Source organism: Chrysochloris asiatica, unplaced genomic scaffold (genome assembly GCF_000296735.1).
Source record: "Chrysochloris asiatica unplaced genomic scaffold, ChrAsi1.0 scaffold00041, whole genome shotgun sequence".
NCBI lineage: Eukaryota > Metazoa > Chordata > Mammalia > Afrosoricida > Chrysochloridae > Chrysochloris > Chrysochloris asiatica.
In genome coordinates this window covers 5,027,691-5,047,292 of record NW_006408559.1, presented here as the reverse complement: position 1 = coordinate 5,047,292, position 19,602 = coordinate 5,027,691, and the positions used below count along the sequence as shown (strand labels likewise).

General features: G+C 50.8%; 1 protein-coding gene across 2 annotated transcripts in view; it reads left to right on the top strand.

Annotated features, from left to right (window-relative positions):
* Positions 1-17,319, top strand: part of PLXNA4 (plexin A4) — a 482,253-nt gene extending 464,934 nt beyond the window's left edge. For both annotated transcript variants that reach the window (XM_006861144.1, XM_006861145.1), the window contains 4 exons: positions 647-816; positions 6,725-6,937; positions 14,563-14,713; positions 17,224-17,319. In XM_006861144.1, the coding sequence (XP_006861206.1) occupies positions 647-816; positions 6,725-6,937; positions 14,563-14,713; positions 17,224-17,319 (630 nt within the window). The remainder of the gene's footprint in view (positions 1-646; positions 817-6,724; positions 6,938-14,562; positions 14,714-17,223) is intronic.
* The last annotated feature ends 2,283 nt before the right edge of the window (positions 17,320-19,602 follow it).

Below are 19,602 nucleotides of genomic sequence, written 5' to 3'. Positions count from 1 at the left end.
CCCACTCTGTGGTCCTCCACAACAAGTACTGCTAATCCATCCCAGTACTCATTGGCAACGTGCATCCTCAGAATCATTCTTAACCCATTATTCCAAACAAACCCCAAAACAAATTCAAGCAGGCAGGCAAGCCGATGCTGGGTGTCATACACAATCTCCGATCAGTGAGGTTCCCAGAATCATTGCTAATCCTGCTTCTGGGAACAGTTCATGCCTGCAGCTTGTCATCTTCTTCTGAGACTGGGCTCGGCACTGCTCTCTGCAAAGCCAAATCAGTAACTTGTTCACCAGCCCATGCCAACAGTGTCCCCACACAGATTGTGTGTGTCTGCTCTGACCAGAGAAGCCGTTCATTAGCATCTACAAAGAGCACAAAAAATAGCAGCGTGAAAGCTACTGAACAGACTGGGCTATTGGCAGAGGAAGGCTTCGTCCAGCCCACTGTGGTGGTCTAGTTTCCACCTGCCGGGGGTGGGGGAGGGATGTAAAACAGTTAAAGAGACAGGAAGGGGGCACAAAAGTGATTTAATCTAATCACCCAAGCAGGCCAGGCTGGACCCAGCCTTTCCACCCCCAGGATGGGAGTCGGTTTGTCACTGTCCTCAGGGCTCCCAGCCAAGTAGGTCTGACCTTTCCCCCTCCCCAGGGCACACTGCAGAAGTTTGTAGACGATCTCTTCGAGACCATCTTCAGCACGGCGCACCGGGGCTCAGCCCTGCCTCTGGCCATCAAGTACATGTTCGACTTCCTGGATGAGCAAGCCGACAAGCATGGCATTCACGACCCCCATGTCCGCCACACCTGGAAAAGCAACTGGTGAGTGATGGGGGCCGCTCCTTGCACCCTCAGCTGGCGAGCAGTGGTGTGGAGCTGAGGTTCTCGCTGATCCTCTCCCTGCTCTCCTCCTCTCTCACTTCCTCCTAGTCAGATCCTTCCCATCCGTCCTTCCCATCCATCAGCCTGCTAGCAAACACTCACTGAACCTGCTAAATGAGCAAAATCATAATACGGCAACTCTCCTAGCCAGGTGCTCCCATGTGCCTGGAGTCAGCCTGGACACTGAGGAAGTGTAGATGAATAAGATGTGGTCCCTGCCCTTCATAAGCAGGTGGATGAGAGTAAGATACAAGGGTAAGAGCCAGCTGTTTGGACTGAGAGATTAATGCAAGGATAGAAGATGTGACGAGCTAACAGTGACTTGAACTGAACTGTGAAGTGCACCTGGGAGCCACAGAAGCATGAGGCCTGTCTCTACCCTGCCCCTTCTCAAACCCCTCCTCCAAATTCCCTTTTGGGGAGAGATGTTCCCATAACTCATAACTCTGTTGTCTTCCCGGAGACAACAGCGTTCTCCAGTTACTAACTGACAATCTGGCGTCCCCTCTCTGCCTCCCCTCACTCAGGTGTGATTGGTGCTGCAGGTTGAGATGGTAAGCTCCACTTCTCACTCAGCACATGGCATGAACCTCGCCCAAGTGGGATGGCCTAAATATTGATGAAAGTGCAGGTCCCGATGGTTCTGCCTCGTCTGAGAGTTCCACCTCAGGCAGAGCTGCTTGTACTTAGTCCCATTGGATCAGACATTGCCTCCCTTCACTTTTAAATGATCCCTGCTCTTTCCAAGTAGTTCTTTCCTGGGTCGTTATCCCAAGGCAGTGTGGACTGGCTGCCCAGTGCCTTCTAACTGCATTGATGTAACTCCAGGAAACAAGCAGGCACCCTGAAATCTAGTCCTGGGCCCTGAACCCAAATACATATAAATGTGGAATTCAGGGTGTGGTACCACGACTCAGTATCATAGGTTCTGATTCTTGGTCTCACTACTGAAATAGAAAAAGCACATCAGAACGCAAGTTTGAGCCGTTGAACTGAAGTGTGGGTTTTGCACCCTGTTACTTCTTGGGTGGTCCTCCTTTGTGGAGTTCTTCCAAGCCTTCTGAAATAAAGCAAGTGAGATTCTGTGGTTTTCACTGGAAGCAGCAGTCCTGGGCACAGTCTGTTTCCTCCCTGTGAAGTCCAACCAACACCTGTTTCTCCCAGTCTCTGCCTCCTGCCTCCAGGTACCATTGGATGTAACTCTCGCAGGCTTCCTCACATGACTCTGGAGGTTGCTTCTCTCTTCTTTCCCTTTGGAATGGGAGGATGCTCTGCCCAGACCTTGTCTTCTTCCTAGCTGGGTTGTTGTCATTAAGGTATCATCGAGTGAGTAAGTTCCTCGCTGATAGCACAACAGAAGGAAATGCTGCCCGGTGCTGTATTATCCCATGGTCCATTGCAGATTGGATCCTTGTGATCCATTGGGTCTTCACTGACTGATTTTCAGATTTTCACTAGGCCTTTCTTCCTAGTCTTAGTCTGGAAGTCCCACTGAAACCTGTTGAACATTACAACAATACCCAGGTCTCCACTCACGGTGGCCATACTTGAGGTGAATTGGCTGGGGATCATATCTTGGTCTCCCTCATGGAAGGCAAGAATTCTATCACTAAACCACTACTCTGCCTCACTGGATAGAGTGGCGTGTTTCCAAGCTGGCCCTAACTTGTCTAAATTTCTCAGGAACTCATCACAAGGGCATCGTCTAAAATAGCAGTGAGACATTCTGCATTCCACCCATACCTCCTGCTGGGGTGAGGGCACCCCAACATCCTTAGGGTAGCGGATGATACTCCTTCCACACCAGTTGCTCTTCCAAGCATGCATGTGCAGATGTTACTGCTGAGAACTTCAGAACCGGATATACTCAGGCATACGATGCTCTGACCTAGCATCCAAGACCCCTTCCCCTGACCCCAAAGAGTGGCTAGCCTGAGCAAGAAGCAGTTCGACCAGGAACGATGAGATCTGCGTATTGATTTAGAGCAAATCACCTTTATTGAAAAGACAGTGTTTCTTTATTCTTGGCCAAGATCTGACTCCCATCCCCTGCTCCCCTCTCTTCTTCCTTTTCTTTTTGGAATAAACCTCCTGCTCATTTAGCCTGAGTGGCTACAATCAACCAGAGATTAGTGTCACCACTAATGTTAATAATATGCTAATATTTCATCAGGCAGGCTCCCTGGGTGCTGAGTGGTTTGACTGTCAGCACTGCTGGCTTTTGGAGTGGGGAGTGTTGGGAAGAACAGCAGGTGTGGAGTCCCCAGAATCCCTCTTCTGGGAGGTAGTTGTGGCTGTCATTAGTTGCGATGAGTCAGTTCTAAGTCATGATGCTCCCGCCTGTGTCAGAGTAGATGTTCCCCATAGGACTTTCTTAGCTAGAATCTTTTGTTTTGTTCGTTGTCTGTTTTGTTGAGATACTGTCTATGATGGACAGATGGTGATGGTGTGCCTTTTACAGTAATAACATGGTGGTGTTTCTACTGTTGGTTCTACCTCACATGAGTCTGTTCCAACTCATAGCGACCCTGTATAGGGTTTCCGAGGAACCGCTGGTGCGTTTGAACCATCAACCTTGCTATTAACAGCTCATTGCTTACCCTATGCTGACACACCAGGACTCCAGTAATATGGTAGTAATACAGGATTTAAGGAGTCTTGGTAGTGCAGTGGATTATGAGCAGGGCTGCTAGCCTCAAGGTCAGCACTGTGAATCTACCAGGTGCTCTGTGGGAGAAAGATGAGGCTTTCCGCTCCCGTAAAGATTTACCATCTTGGAGACCCTATACAGGGTTGCTATGAGTCAGAACTCACTCAGTGGCACATAGCCACCACCCACCAATATAGAATTTAGGAATCAAAATAAGGGAAGCAGTTTGTAGTAATGATACAGGAATCTTGTCCATCAGCTGCTATATAAATGGCTAAAGAAGAAAGTAACCCAGCCTATTTCTGTAGAGCCCATGACAACTTGTAGCGACCCACTAGGACAAAACGGAACTGCTCCATAGGTTCCAACACTGCCATCATCCTCATCCTTTTTTAAAATTTTTTAGAGTTTCCCATTCCTTTTTTTTTTTTAATGTTTTATTTTGAATTATTGATCGATTACATGGGAGAACATTAGCTTTACATTCGTCTTATCGTATATTGTTTCATTGCCATGATTACAATGCATCCCCTCCATGAATTGTCAAACAACCAAAGGGTATATACCCTACAAGCCTACCCACCAAGTCGTCAGCACACAGCCCCTCTCCATCTCTGGATCTAGAGTCCCCAGCTGCTCCATCTCTCCACGTCATCGTCTCTGCCTCCATCTCTGGCGTCACTGCTTCTCTGGGTAGGGTCCCACACTACTCCTCTCTTCTCGCTTGATGTTCCCAGGGTCCTCCGCTCCTAGACTACAAAGTCAACCACTCCCCTCCTTTTGCTACAAAACATCTACCTTTACATTTCCAACCCTCACAGTCAGTCCTGATAACAATTATTCACTATTGTATCACAAGAGACCCATCCACATTTCCTTTCATCAGCCCCACTCAGACAGACTGAATACTACTCAGTGGAGATTCTACCTTCCTCCACGCTCTCTGGATCTAGGCTCCCTCTTGAAAGCTTGTAAGCCAGTCCTTCTTGTCTTTGTAGTCCCCCCAACCCTCATTTTAGTAGCCAATGTCCAAGTTGCCCATCCCTGTATTTTTATGTATGCAAGGAAACATTGCATCCCAACCATTTTTCCACATAGAAACCTCGCTGGAATCTTTACTGAAGCTGTTCACCAGGTCTTTCTTTCACAAAGCCAGGGGCTGGGTTTGAACCGCCCACATTTAGATTAGCAGCTGATCATAAGCTGGGTGGTAGTTTGTGGGTGGTGGACCAAACAAACAGGAATCTGCGGAAAGGGCATATTGTTACCTGGAAACTCTGGATTCCTTCTTTCGGGACTTGGGAGCCCTGGTGTCCCAGCCCCCTGTTTCTGGAAGCCAAGGCCCCATCTAACAGGTTCTGCTATCTCTTGGTTCTTCTAGTCTCCCTGGGGGTACCCCATTCTTTCACACTCTGGATTGCTTTTGATGAAACAAGTACCCCTCAAAATTGTCAACCCTCAGTGCTCGCCTGCCCCGGGCCTGTGCTGCCCGCCTTATAGGAACTTGATACACACTTGGTGATCTTGAATGTTAGATCTAGCTATAGTTTATCATTGATTGTATTGCGTCCTGGCTGGAAGAGACAAAGAATGTAGAAATAGTATGTCTGTGTTGTAATTATAGAATTAGCCCTGGTGGATCAGTGGTTAAAGTGCCCTGCCGCCAACCACAAGGTCAGTAGTTCAAACTCAACCACCAGCTTCCCTGTAAGAGAAAGAGGAGACTGTCTGCTTCCATCAAGGGCCCTGGAAACCCTATGGCGCAGTGCTGTGGTACAGGGTCCCTGTGAGTTGTAATTGGCATGACAGCAGTGGGCTTCGTGTTTCGGGTATGGAGATCATTTCTTTCAAAGAGTTCAAATGCTAAGAGACAAACAAAACACATAAGGAAGTTATAACCATTACCAACAGTGGGAACCACAATCAAAGCAAAAATAACACATCCAGAAAAAATGGCAGAAGGTAGAGAGCTGGGGCCAATGGGAGGACATACGCCATGCCTTGCTTAGCGCCATCCCAGTCTCTAACCTGGTCTCAACAGGCTGGGTGGAAGTCACAGAATAGGAGCATCAGCTGGCAGGAGGGGCAGGTGGGGCAGATTTCTTCCAAAGCCCAGCTTGCCTTCATAGCCAAAGTTAGAGAGAGTTACGTCCAACCCCTTCATAGCCAAAGATAGAGTTACGTCCATCCAACTGTGAAGCGCCCTCTGCCTCACCTCCAGCCTCATCCAGCAGAGCATCTAAACGCAGGACATGGAGTATCATCCTCCTCTAGGTGGACTGCCCTATGACCCACTCTGAACCCCATACACACTTGCTTCCCAGTGTCTGCAGGCGTCCAAGCATGCCTGTGGTTGCACATCTGGTTTCCCCTCTGCCCCCACGAGAAGGCAGCTTCTAGAGGGCAGACATGGGGTCTTTTCTATTATGGCCCCTCAGCTCCTAGCAGAGGTCCTGGTGTGCAGTGGGTACTAACCAGCAGGAAGAAGGAGGAAAGAGGGAACGAAGGGACACAGTGGAGACAAGGAAGGACTCATGCGAGTTTTAAGATGACCATTTGGAGACATGACGTCTGGTTCAATTCTGCTCAGCCAAGCAGGAAGAGGCTGCTATCCCTAGGTGGGGAGGGAGGGCAGCTGGCAGAGAATGAGATATGAGGAATGGAATTCAGGCTGCCTCTGGAAGCTGGTCATCTTGGTGCTCTCGACTCTGGACTTGGGGCAGACGGTGGGACCTTCAGGAATCCCACTGGGTGGCACACTTCACTCCAGGACCTGCCAACAGTGTGTCTCCAAGGGGACTCTTCAGCTTTGCTGAGCCTCAGTTTCCTGGAGAGTAAGACAGGACCCATTAGACCTGCCTTGCCCTCCATCTCTGGTTGGATCCTATGTGGTTGATGGCGTTGCTGTCAAGTCAGTTCTAACTCATGATGACCTCGTGTATGCAGAATAGATCGTCTCCATTGAGTTTTCTTGCCTGTGACAATTTGGAAGTAGATTTCCAGGCCTCTCTTCCAAGGCACTTCTGGATGGGTTTGAACTGCCAACCTATCGTCTAGAAAGTAGTCAGGTACTTAGCATTCAGAGACTCCTCTCTGGTACATAAAAGGCTCTGATGAGCTGTGAATGCCTCCCCTCTTCTCTCTCCAGTAGGCCCCACTGCCCGTTCCTCTTAACGCTCTGTCTCTTCCCCCATGCAGCCTGCCTCTGAGGTTTTGGGTCAACATGATCAAGAACCCGCAGTTCGTGTTTGACATCCACAAGAATAGCATCACAGACGCCTGCCTGTCGGTGGTAGCCCAGACCTTCATGGACTCCTGCTCCACGTCAGAGCACCGGCTGGGCAAGGACTCGCCCTCCAATAAACTGCTCTACGCCAAGGACATCCCTAGCTACAAGAGCTGGGTGGAGAGGTGAGTGCTGGTGGGGCCAGCCTAGACCCTGTCGCTGGAGTAGATGTCCACCCTCAATAAGAGGCCCCCTTCCCCAAGTAGGCCATGTTCACAGACTGGTCATTCATGGGACCTGATGCTGGACTGACCGCCGAGGCAAGAAACCTACAAGAAATCAGCTTGGAACACTGGTGTTAGTGTTAATCAAAAAAAAACAAAACAAAAGCCCCACTGCCACCAAATCAAACACAACAACCCTATAGGAAAGAGTAGAATTGTTCCATAGCGTTCCCCAAGGTGGAGATCTGTATGGAAGCAGACCAACCCATCCTCTCAGCGAGCAGCTGGGTGCTTTAATCATTGCTCCACCAGGGCTCTCTCGGTGTGCCTGTGTGTATGTGTATGTTTTGTGTGTGAACATGTGTGTGTGTGTGTGTGTGTGTGTGTATGAATTGCATGCGCATATATGTGTATAGATGTGTGTATTGTGTGCGCACTGGTGTGTGTGTTGTGTGCACGTATGTGTGCGTGCGTGGACATGTGTGTTTATGTGTGGCTGCGTATCTGTGTATGTGTGTGTAAGAGACTTGATGTGGCACTGTGGGCTAATGCATCAGACTGCAAAGTCATTTGAACTGCAAGGTCGGTGGTTCAAGCTCACCAGCTGATCCTTGGAAACCCTATACCAGGTCACTATGGGTCGGAATCAACTCAACACCACTTAACAACAACAATATGTGTGTGTGTGTTTGTGTATGTGTGTGTTATGTATGATGTATATGCATGTGTGTGTATGTATGTATTACGTATGTGTGTATGTGTGTGTATGTATGTGTGTGCTCACAGACTTCTAGGGAGGAACAGAGCAGCATCTTACCTGCTCACAGTGATTCTGCTCACCTGGTATTTCTCCACCTTCCTCGTGGGTGTCATCTTCATCTCCGGACAGCACCTCCCTGCCCCCAACTTCACCTTCCTGGTCAGTGGCTGGTCTCACAGGCTCCCACTACCCACCTGTGAGTCACAAAGCTGAGGCACACACACACGTGCTGTGCACAGAGTTAACTCGTAGGCCACATCAGCCTATCACCAAGCACCAGACGAGCAGCAGAGGAGTCCTTCTCCCCTCAGCACAGTGGCCCTGTCCTCTCCGAGGGTGGAGACTATACTTGGGAGAAGAAGGGGTCCCAGAAATGGTTATGACATCACTGAAGGTGTTGTAAGTGGCTGAGTTGAAACTAACCAAGCCTCTCCACTGACTCCCCAATCTTAGTTCCACTTGCCTCTGTTCAGACTGGGTCTCGGCGAACCCAGACAGTGCCTCCGTGGGAACTGAGGAAGATGTCCCTTCCACCATAGAACATAGTCCCACACCAGGATCTGTGCCCTCAACCCATGCCAAGTGTGTGGTTTGCAGAGCCCGCTGTCAGCCTCCACTTATGCTCTTTGTCAACCAAGCACCTGTATGTGATGAACAGCCTTCACAACTCTGCATGGCCATCCTGGCTTTAGAGCCCCTCTCTCTTGTTGCCGAAACAGAAAACCTGGTTGGGAGCTCAGATTGTATACCTTTCTGAAAAGTAAAACAGGCCAGAAATTGTTCTTGACTTGGGCACTGGAAAGGACTCCCAACAGTATCTTTTGTGTCTAGTAGAGAGATGGTCTCCATCTTCACACTTGAAAATGGTCTCCCTTGTTCAGGGGAACAGTGAGATGGGGTGCAGCCCTGGCCAACTCCATGCCAAAGCTCTGCTCAAGGCTTTCTGTCTGTCTCTCTCACCTTGTGGTCTTTGGCCCCCTCCCCCTTCCACTCCCACTGGCGGTGGTGAAATCAGCCTGGTCGGCTGGGACAAGAGCTGACCATATCGTCCTCGTATCTGTCCATGCCAAGAGAGCTGCTCACCCCATCTGGACAGGTGCTTTGTCTGACAATGGAACTGTCAGGAGGAGGTCCTCCGTCTGGTCCCCTGTTCTCCAGTGGTGGGGCTGATTGTTCGTTCTCTCACTTGGTGTCACTGTGATAGAGACCCAGGCAGGGAGGGCCATTCAGGGAACATCTGCATAGAGGACACTTCCGGAACACGCTGCTGAGTCGGGTGAGACTAATGTGTGCGTCCGGCTAACGGTCCCCCTTCTACTCACTGTAAATGAGATTTGTACCACGCAGCTGCTACGGGTCACGAGTAACCCCAGTCCACTTGGTTTATTTTTAGGAGTGGTTTGATGGTTTCCATTTCTTATCCCACTAGTTTCTTAGCAACCAGTGGTGCTCTTAGGAAAGCTATCTTTCACATGCTTTTCCGTTCTTTAAAATTCCTCTCTCGCCTGGGTCTGGGGTGGGGCAACAGAATGGAGGGAGCTGGAGCTGGTCTGGAGGAAGGAGGCTAGGATGGACCTGCACATGGGGCCAGGTGGGCCCATCCCACACTCACTGCCAAGGCTGGCCTCGAATGTGGTCCACCCCTGGAAGGGAAACTCAGCTGGAACTCGCATGGAAACCATGGCCAACCCTCCTCCTGGGGGTGGGGCTTACATACTCTCAGCAGCCTGTCCTGCTGTTCCTGGCATTTGGAGAGTGCACAGCCTCAGACTCTGACTCACCAAGGTAGGCAGAGCCTCACTGGTCCTTGAGAAGGGCTAAAATTCACCCTGGCTGGCCCTCTCTTCCAAGGGGATGGAAAGCAAATAAACTCAGGAACCTTACTCACCTGGTGTTTAAACAGTGTGGCCGATTCTATCACATCGATTCTGGCTTGTGTCTCCTAGAGGCTCTTCATCTACCCATCCTCCCTCCCCTCTTCCTCCCAGCTTCCCTTCTATCCCACCTTCCACCCTCCCATCCACTTTATCTTCCCACACATCCTATTTCCACCATCCCATCCTGGAATACACCTACACCTGGGGTGGAAGGCACCCAGCCACCGTAGTGTCCCCCTCCTCTTTCCACCCTCCTCCCACCACTCTCCCTGGCCTTCCACTCTTCCTGCTACCCGCCCTCCTACTCACCCTCCCCTCTACCCTCAAGCACCCCCCCTACCCCCAATCTCATTCCTGCCTCCAGATACCTTGTGGTGCTGGTGGTTGGCGACCCCCACTGTGGACGCACTGTTTCTACCCAAGTACTAGAGTTTTGGCTCTGGCCAGATCTGGAGAGAGGGAGAAGACTCTTTTGTTTCCTTGTTGGCAGGACACCACTGTGGCCATCTTACAGAGCAGGATCCCAGACTGGTGGTCATGACCACAGTCCAGTACCAGCCGCTGCTCAGTGTTTATCCTACGGTGGTTACAAGAGCTTCCACGGGTCCTCTGGCCCTCAGTCTTCCCCATGGAGGAAATGAGCGGGAGGGGAGCCGCAGCCCAGTGGGGATTAGACTAGGGGTGGGCCCCACATTTGAATGTCATCCATCACATCTGTCATGGCATGAAAAAGGTCAAAAAATTTAAATATTTTAATATGACTCGAAAAGAAGCCATCTATTCAAACGTATGAAGCGGTGACAGCTCTCCCTAGGAGAATGAGTAGAGTGAGGCGTAGACACTTCATTAACTTACCCATCGTCCTCCGGCACTCTGGCCGCGATCCATGCCGACTGCACTGGGTGTCTGTATGTACTGGACTTGGTCCGCCCCCAAAAGCTCCCCTGGAATGGAGGTGAACTGCAGCAGTGGGGAGCTCAGAGGTGAGGGGCAGTCCAGCTGGGCCAGGATGAGCCAGTGACTGGCCACAGAGGGAAGAAGGAGCCTGTGGGATTGAAACAGCACCTTTCCAGGGGCCTCGGAGCACAGTTTCCTAGGGCCTCTCACTCTTGCGTCACTGCCCTTGATGTGGTTGAAGGAATGGTGACAATATTTGGCTTTTTCTCAGAGTTTTGGGCCTTTGAGACCATCTTCTCGATCTGTACAGAACATCCCAAAGGTGGAGACGGAATGCTACTCACCATCACACACTGGGACTCTCTAACCCCCGATGAGCCCACAGATGGAAATCACGGGCTGACAGCAGAGGACCCAGCTATTCTGGGGCTTTGCCCTTACCAGCATCTCTCCGAGGGCTGAGGCCAGGACCAGAGGGTGGGGCATCCTCCCGGCTAGTGCAGCAAGGAGAGCAGGGTGAGGCCCGCCTGGCCTGCTCCAGAGAAGCAGGGTCCTACGGAGCTTTGGGCAGCATCCCCTTGGAGGAAGGATTTACCTGCATATGGAGCAAGTTTAAGAGCAAGGGCCCCACTAACCTTTCCCTTCCTCGCTAAGAAGCCAACTGGTGAGGACACTTGTTTGAAGTTCATTAACGGCATTTAATTGCATTCTTCACAATCAATACGCTTCTCTGTGGTGGAGCACGGCACAAACTCTGGTCTGGCACAAGCTGAGAAAAAAGTGTATACACAGCAGCCAAGAGCCATCATGGGGGCTTCTCATGGGTGCTGACGAGGTGCTGGGTGGGACCACCTAACCCTGGGCAGGGCTGAGAGGGGAAGGGGCAGAATGTCAACAAGACCCCAATCGTGGTGACTGGCCACTATGCTCAACAACTTAGAACTTACTAAGGTTGGGCGGGTGACCTACTTAGGAGCTAGTGTTTGGCTGCAAATGGGCACTGGTCCAAAGTGGCCTCCTTCCCACACAGGCAACATGGAAGACCTGGGCCTCCCAGTGCAGACCTGACTGACCTACCTGTTACAGAAGCATGGTCCAGAGAGATGCTGCCTTAGAGAATGCCTGACCCTGCCCTGGGCCCACTTCAGCCTTCTCTCTCTGTCTGTCTGCCTCTCTCTCTCTTTCTCTCTCTCTCTCTCGCTCTCGCTCTCGCTTTCGCTCTCTCTCTCTCTCTCTCTCTCTCTCACACACACACACACACATATATATTCCTTAAACATTTCTTTTTGGAAAAATAGGCCTGGGCTTTTATAACCCAGTATGAGACTGTTGTTAAGTGTCGTCAAGTTGGTTCCAACTCATAGTGACCCTGTATAGGGTTTCCAAGGAGCAGCAGGTAAGCTTGAACCGCCGACCTTGTGGTTCAAACTGAGCAGTCCAGCTCACTAACCCGCAGTGCTACACCAGGATTAGTCACTGTAGCTATAGAGGGGGCAGGGGTATGCTGTTTCCAGTAGAGACCTCCCTGCACCCACCGTGGAGGTGGGTCCCTAACCTGGGCGCTCACACTCCTGCCCTCACTGCCCCCCGCTACACAGTGGACTGAAACACTGCCCTGTCTGGCACCATCTCCATGGTCCGTTGCAGTCAGACTGTTGTGACTCACTGGGTTTTTATTGGCTGATTTCCTGTAGAGCTCCAGGTCTTTCTCCCTAGGCATCAGCCTGCAAACTCCACTGAAACCTGTTCAGCGTCACAGCGTCACAGCTGGTGGCTGCACATGAGATGTATTGGCCAGAAGTGGAGCCTTGATCTCCCTGTGGAAGGCGGGCATTTGACCACTGAGCCACAGTGACCCCTGTGTTCCAGAAACAGTAGCAATGATTCAAGTTTCCTAGAGTTTGGGTGCCTGAGGATCCTGAATAGCATGTTAAACCACAACCAAGTCCACTGTCCATTCAGACTCATAGTAACCCCATCAGACACAGGAGTGCTGGCCTATGGTGTGGCATAGTGGGTTAATGCTCTAGACCGCAAAGTCAGTTTCAACTGCAAAGTTGGTGGTTCAAGCTCACCAGTCACTCCTCAGAAACCCTATACAGAAGCCGCTATGGGTCGGAACTGACTAGATGGCACTTAACAACAACAACAATCTTTACAGAAGCAGATGACTTCATCTGTTTCCCTTAGAGTAGTTGGTGAGCTCAAGCCACCAACCTATCAGTTTACAGGCCAGCACTGATGGTTAATGCTCTTTAGTAACATATTGGTAGGAATTCATGGTCTCTTAGGCTGGGCTTTGGAATCCTGGTATGGGGCTGTAGGACAAGCACTGGATGGCTACCCACAAGGTTAATGGTTCAAACCCACCAGCTCCTTGGAAATCCTCTACAGGGTCGCTATGAGTTGGGACCGACTCGGCGACATTGAACTACCACAAGAGGCTGTGCCTGGGTGGCTCCCAGGACTTGAAGAGACAGACTTCTTTAAGATGACATAAAGGAACAAAAGGAAGCAGGGTCAGGACCGTAGTGCCCCAAGGGGTCTGCACACAGTGAGGGACAGGGCAATGGGGTTTCACCACTGGGAGATGATAGAGAGGACAGAAGTTCAGATGAGCTGGGTGGGCACAGCCACCTCACTGACCTACCTGGGCACTGTTGGGGCCCAGCCCTCCCCCACAGAGCACAGCAGTTGGTGAGCATGTCTCGTGTGTTCCAGATTCTTAGGGGACAGAGCATGGCCTCTCCTCTGTCCATTTCCCTCCAACCAGCCCTTCCCTGGGCAGAGGACAGAGATATCCTGTGCGGCTGCTCCGTCTGTCCTCTTTCCCAGGGAGTGACAGGTCTACGCTCCCAGCACAGCTGTGGCTCTAAAAAGGGCTGCCACCTCAGCCCTTGGTAGCTGCAGGGTGTTCTAGGAGCAAATTGAACTGTCATTCCACAGCCAGCCCTGGAGCCTGGCACTGCAGCAGACCACAGGTGCCTCCCTGTCAGCCTGTCCCCTCTCCTGGGCAAGGACCAGGTTGGTGCGGGACTGATGGATTCAAGGTCAGAGCAGTGAGGAAGGCGGCCGGAAGGTTCTGGTTATCACCTGCCCTCTCAAGACCTTGAGGGTAAGGATTCCTGAATTCTCTGCAGCCACACACTGTCCTACCCCCAGCCTGCCTGGTCTGGGTTCTAATACTCATCTTCTCCAGGGCACCTGGGATGGCTGCCCACTCTCTGGATACATCCATAGTTGTTTTTATAAGGAACCCTGGTGGTGCAGTGGTTAAGCACTCCAAGGCTCTCCAAAAGGTCTGTGGTTCGAACCAATCAACTGTTCTGCATGAGAAAGATGCAGCCGTTGGTTTCCATAAAGATTACAACTTCAGAAACTCCGTGGGGGCAGTTCTTAGGAGATTTGAAATGATGGGGAATTCGTTCTATGGCAACAGGTGTGGTTTGGGTTTGGGGCAGTGGTTATTTTTTGTTTTTAATCTCATTTATATGATCCACAAACTGACAGGAGGGCGGAGGCAAGGAGAAATGCTGTCTTTGGGGTGCGGGGGCCTTCATTCCTCATTAGGAAACTACACAACTCCTCCTGGCATGGGGAGTTGGGGTTTGGTGCACAAAATGTCAAATTGCAGAAATTAAAAATGTAAATGCTGGCATCTAATTAGCCAGTTGACAGCAGTGCACAGCTGCAAGTGACAGTGACGGATTGCCAACTGCCAGCCTCCTTCCCCGCAGCCCCGCCCTGGCCTCCTGTCTAACCCTAGGAAGGGAGGACTTTTGAGAGGCAGGCAAGAAAGATGGGACCGAGGTACGGATGCAAGGAGCGAGGTCCCTGCTGAGCTCTGGTCCCACTCTGCCAGTGTCTTCTTACTGTCCATTTTCTCCAGCATTGCAGAAGGAAAGACATCACCCCAGGTCCCCAGGTCCTCAGGGACAACAGGGTCATCTACAACCTCAGACACCCATTGGCCCCCTAAGGAAGATCTGGGAGCATCTAGCTCTGCTCCACAGCCACGGCCCCAGCTTCTGTCTTGCACCCCACCCTCACAGGTATTACTCTGACATCGGGAAGATGCCGGCTATCAGTGACCAGGACATGAATGCCTACCTGGCTGAGCAGTCCCGCATGCACATGAACGAATTCAACACCATGAGCGCATTGTCGGAAATCTTCTCCTACGTGGGCAAGTACAGCGAGGAGGTGAGCCCGGCCCACTGGCCTATTGGGACGGGAGGGGTGGGGGCTGGAGGCAACCCTGCCCACGGCAATCTTCATGTACAGAGCTCTCCCACAGACATACTGGCCTTGGTCACCCGGGACTTGCGGGCGGTACTCACTGACCAGGACACTGGAAACCACCCACTCCAGGATTTATGCACCAAACCCTACTCTTTGTTGTTGTTGTTGTTGTTGTTGTTAAGTGCCGTCGAGTCAGCTCTGACCCATAGTGACTCTGTAAAGGATTTTCTACAAGTGGCTGGTGAGCTAGAACCACCGACTTTGCGGTTCAAACCAAGTTTGCAGTCCAGCGCTTTAACCCATAGTGCCACCCCAGGACTCCACCCCTACTCTTTGGGGACACATACATGAATACTTGTTTGCTGTATCTTTTTTAATGCTGATTTCCTCTTTCAGGATTCCCTCTTATGTTTCCATTTCTCTGATCGAATTCTCTTGAAACAAGCACTTCTCAACACAGATGAGCACAACCTTCTAGTGTGGTGGGGTGGGGTAAAGAATGGCGTGAAATGGAATGGGATGGGATAGGATGGAAAGCATGTGATGGGTGGGTTAGCATGGGAAGAGATGTTCTCTAGTTGCAAAACCTCATCTGGATAACAGCCATCATAGATGTTGGCTTCTTTCTTGGCCATGCTGGTCTAGACCAAGTGAGTTCAGAACCTGACTCTCTGTATCTGAGTGGAGTGTGATCACCATCATGAAGAGACAATGACCACTGGAGTTGAAGCCAGTGAGTGACCAGCTTTTCCCCTCCACACAGCCTGCTCACTAAGAGAAGGTCGATCCAGGACCACAGGTTAGGGAAGAAGCTCTGTTGGGATCCAGTCCTGACATCCCCCTGACCGTGAACAGTACAATGCTATGAATCCAAGTGAGAGGGAAGCCTCTCTCTATGGACAGAGGGTCCTCAGTGTCAGTCTTCAGGCCCAAGTTCTTACACCCTCCCGTGGTGACATGAACAAACTAAGGACAGTAGAGAATGCCCGAGTGTGATGGCCACTGCCTCAGATGGCCACACATACACTCATCTGCTCTGGTGTTGCAATGCCCTGCCTTTGTGAGATGATGATGTCACTACATGGGAGTGGTTGACTAACTGAGAAGTTGGCAGCTCTACCTGGGTTTCCCCAATCACAACTGGACCACAGGCACCAACGCTTGGGGGCTTATAACCCTTGACTATACAGTTCTCTTGTGCCCTCTTGGATCCCCTCTGGCCCATACTCCTCAGACCCCCAGACCAGTAGACTTCAGCTACTACCTACTGAGGTATCTTGTAGCCCAGACATCATGCTAAAGGCTTTCACACATGGTACCTGGCAATCCTCTGCACCGGAGCAGACAAGAGGAGAGTCAGGAGCCCCCGTGCTCCACTGATAAGAAAACCAAGGGTACATGTTTGACACCATCTCACCCAGGTAGAAACTGGGGAAGCCATAAGTCAATCCCTTGTCTCCTTCATCACAGTCAAATACAAATGCATTTGCCTTCCTACATCATAACAGCTCCCTGTGACTGTCCTTCATCAACACTCAGCAGTACTGCCCGGTGACCAGGCCTTGTTCTTTAAGATGGACGTGCTTTTTTGTGGGTAAAGTTAGATCAAGTGACTTTCTTAACATGATTTCAGGCCTCAGGAAGGTAGAAGGGAGAGTTTCCTCTTTGGGAAAGAGGGCCAGGATTTCCTAAAACCACAAAATCACATTCTACTGAATTCAGGGCAACATGCTGAGATTGGTTCTGGAACATTCCACCATTTAACCTGCATGAAACTGCAGTGTCATCGGCCAGGACTCAACAAAGCTGAATGTGATGGGCAGTAGAACATGCACATTTATCGACATGGGATGATGCATGTGTCCACATCCTGTGTTCTTTGGCACACAAATGCTCCTCCTACCTCCTCGTTAGTGCCCTGGGGTTACCATGACAAGCGCCACAAAGAGAGCATCCTGAAACCGCAGTAATGTATTGCCTCACAATTCAAGGCGGTTTTGATTTATTCTTACAGCTCTGAGGGAGAAGCTGGTCCTTGCTTCTCTCCTAACAACTCTGGGGGTTCCTGGCAATCCTTGTTGTTCCTCCACTTGTAGACACATCACTGCCATCTCTGCCCCCATCCTGACATGGCCATCTTCCCTTTGTGTCTGCGTCTGTGTTTTTCTCATTTTATAAGGACATCACAGGGACCCACCCTAATTCAGAATGACCTCATGTTGACCTTACTGATCACATGGGCAAAGACCCTCTTTCCAAACAAGGTCAATTCACAGGTACTAGAGGTTAAGACTTAACCGATCTTTTGGGGTCCAGTTCAATCTACAACCCTTCATCATCTGTGTTACCTAAGCAATAGCTGTACATGTGTCTCTGTGCTCCCAAACCCGAGATTGAATCCACACCGATTATGACCACACAAGGCACACATACACACACACACAGTGACCTTCTTCTTTGCTCTTCCACAGATCCTTGGCCCTCTGGACCACGATGACCAGTGTGGGAAGCAGAAACTGGCCTACAAACTAGAACAAGTCATAACCCTCATGAGCTTAGACAGCTGAGAACCGTCCTCCAGGGCTGCCCTGGAGGGGGACACACCAAGCCGTGCCTCAGTCTAGATCACCATCTTTACCAAGTGCAAGTTCCGACTGGCGCCAGCCGCAGTACCCACACAGCGCGGTCCTTCTCTCTGCCTCTTTCCATCCCTCCTCCTCCCGGGATCCCTTCTCTTTCAGTTGCTCTGCTAACACCGACCCTTGGTGAGTCCGGATGGCCAAGCCTATGGTAAGGGAACTGACCAGAAGATGCCAGATGTGTGTCCCAGCAGTGGCTCATCCGGAGTCAGCAGCAGAGTCCACACCTGGAGAGCACCGGGGATGGAGGATCAGTCTGTGCTGGTATTTCTTCTTCCTCCTCTTGGTCCAAACCTTGGCTGAGGGAAGAGGCAGCGAGCTCAGTATTATCTTCTCTGGAAGACATCACTTGGCTCGCCCATCCCACATCTCCATCTCCAAGGGGTCAGGCTGTGTGGTCAGTCTGCAGCTGTGAGAAGAAAGGCCAATCCTCCCTGGGTGTCACTGGAGTTTGTTGGGGGAGGGATGAGTGAGGAGCATGAAGGGACCATGCAGTGCTGCCTTACACCTGTTGGGGTGGCATCCAGAGCCTTCTTGTCCCCTTCCTTGGTTTCCCAATAGTCTTGGAGCCCTTCCCAGAACCCACAAGCCCTGCCCAGGCTGCTCCTCTGCCTGTGGGAAGTTGGCTGAAGCCAGGATGGAAGGATCGCATTCACTTCCCACCATGGTATGCTCCAATCTTAACATGGCTCCTAGCAGCAGGAATGTAATCTGCAGGGGAAGAAAAGGAACAGGAGTTGTGTCTGTCTGCCTTGGAAGCAGAGGTTCTTGTTTTCTGTTCACCTCCAAGTTCAAGTGACCCACAACCATCGTCATAGGTCAAGTCCATTGTCAGCGCTCCAGTACTGTGTAGAGAAAACACCTCCATCCTCCTTTGTCACCATTCGTCAAGGTCAATGTGAAATCCAGGGTGTGTCCAGGAGTTCCTACCTCCAGCTATTCCCATGGCTCCAATCACACCACCCTGCCCTTCCCGACAACTCTAGAAGGCTGGAGCCCCATCCTTCCTGACCACCCTAGAGAGGGCTGGGGCAGACAGCCTGGACCCTGTTCTCCTGCAGACTTGGGTGCCATTGCTATGCAGATGACTTTGTCACTGGGCCTCCCAGACCTCCTTGCAAATGATCTCATCAACATCTCAGTGGTCTCTGTTTTTACACCCTTCTCCACCTCTTCAGCAGTCTCCATAGAAACACAATCAACACAGCCTCAGAGAGACCAGCCTCAACACGCAGCTTGTCCTGTTAGCAGAGGACTGAATAGTTAAGCTGGAGAGCCTGGCCAGAGATGAGAGGAGATATATAGACAACTGGTCTTGGCCCTGGCATCCATCACTCGCTCTGTTTCCCATCACTGCATTCATCATTTTCACCAGCCAGGCAACGTGGGCTCAGAGAGGAGCACTGGGGAACAGGAGCCAAGGTGAGAGAGAATCTAAAGAGGGTCATGGAAACTTTCAATCTTGATGGGAACTAGAGTCTGGTCCAGTCTCCAGCCATATCAAAGAACCTTTCCCAGCAGCTCTGGCTTCAAGTGGTCCACAACCGCAAGCGACCAGAGGCATCATCCTCTCACACGGGGCTGAGATGAGCATTCCACAGTCTGATTTTCACTCCCTGAGCACCAGACACATCAGCATCATTCCTCAGCATCCACTCGAAATGAGTTAGTTACTCATGGGAAGAGAAAGGAGTCGCACCATTTCCAGCAAATTCCATGGAGAACCCTGATCTTTTTCAGAATGCTAGTCGCTTTGGATATGAGTCTGTGTGTGTGTGTGTGTGTGTGTGTGTGTGTGTGTGTGTGTGTTTCTGTCTGTCTGCCCCCAGGACTAGGCAGAGAACCCCTATAGAGGGGGATTTTGAAGTTGCCCTTCTCTATCCCTTTGCTTCAGGATATTTAAACATTTGCTTTTTATGCTGATGGTGGATGTGGCAGAGAAGAAAGAGAAGTTTCTTGTCCACAGGAAATCAGGGTGGCCACCTGCCAAGGCTGAGACTAGACCCAGAGCAGGACATCGGTGGCGTCAGTGGAGGACAAACAGTGAAAAAGACTCATGCAACCTAATCAACAGAAACAAACAAACAAACAAACAAACTGGGGAGAGATAGATCTTAAGGGGAAACATAACCAAAGGTTTTGGCAATTGAAGTACCAGGTGGAGAAACCTGAAATTTCTATCCTTGATCATTTGATTTCCTTTTCTCCCAA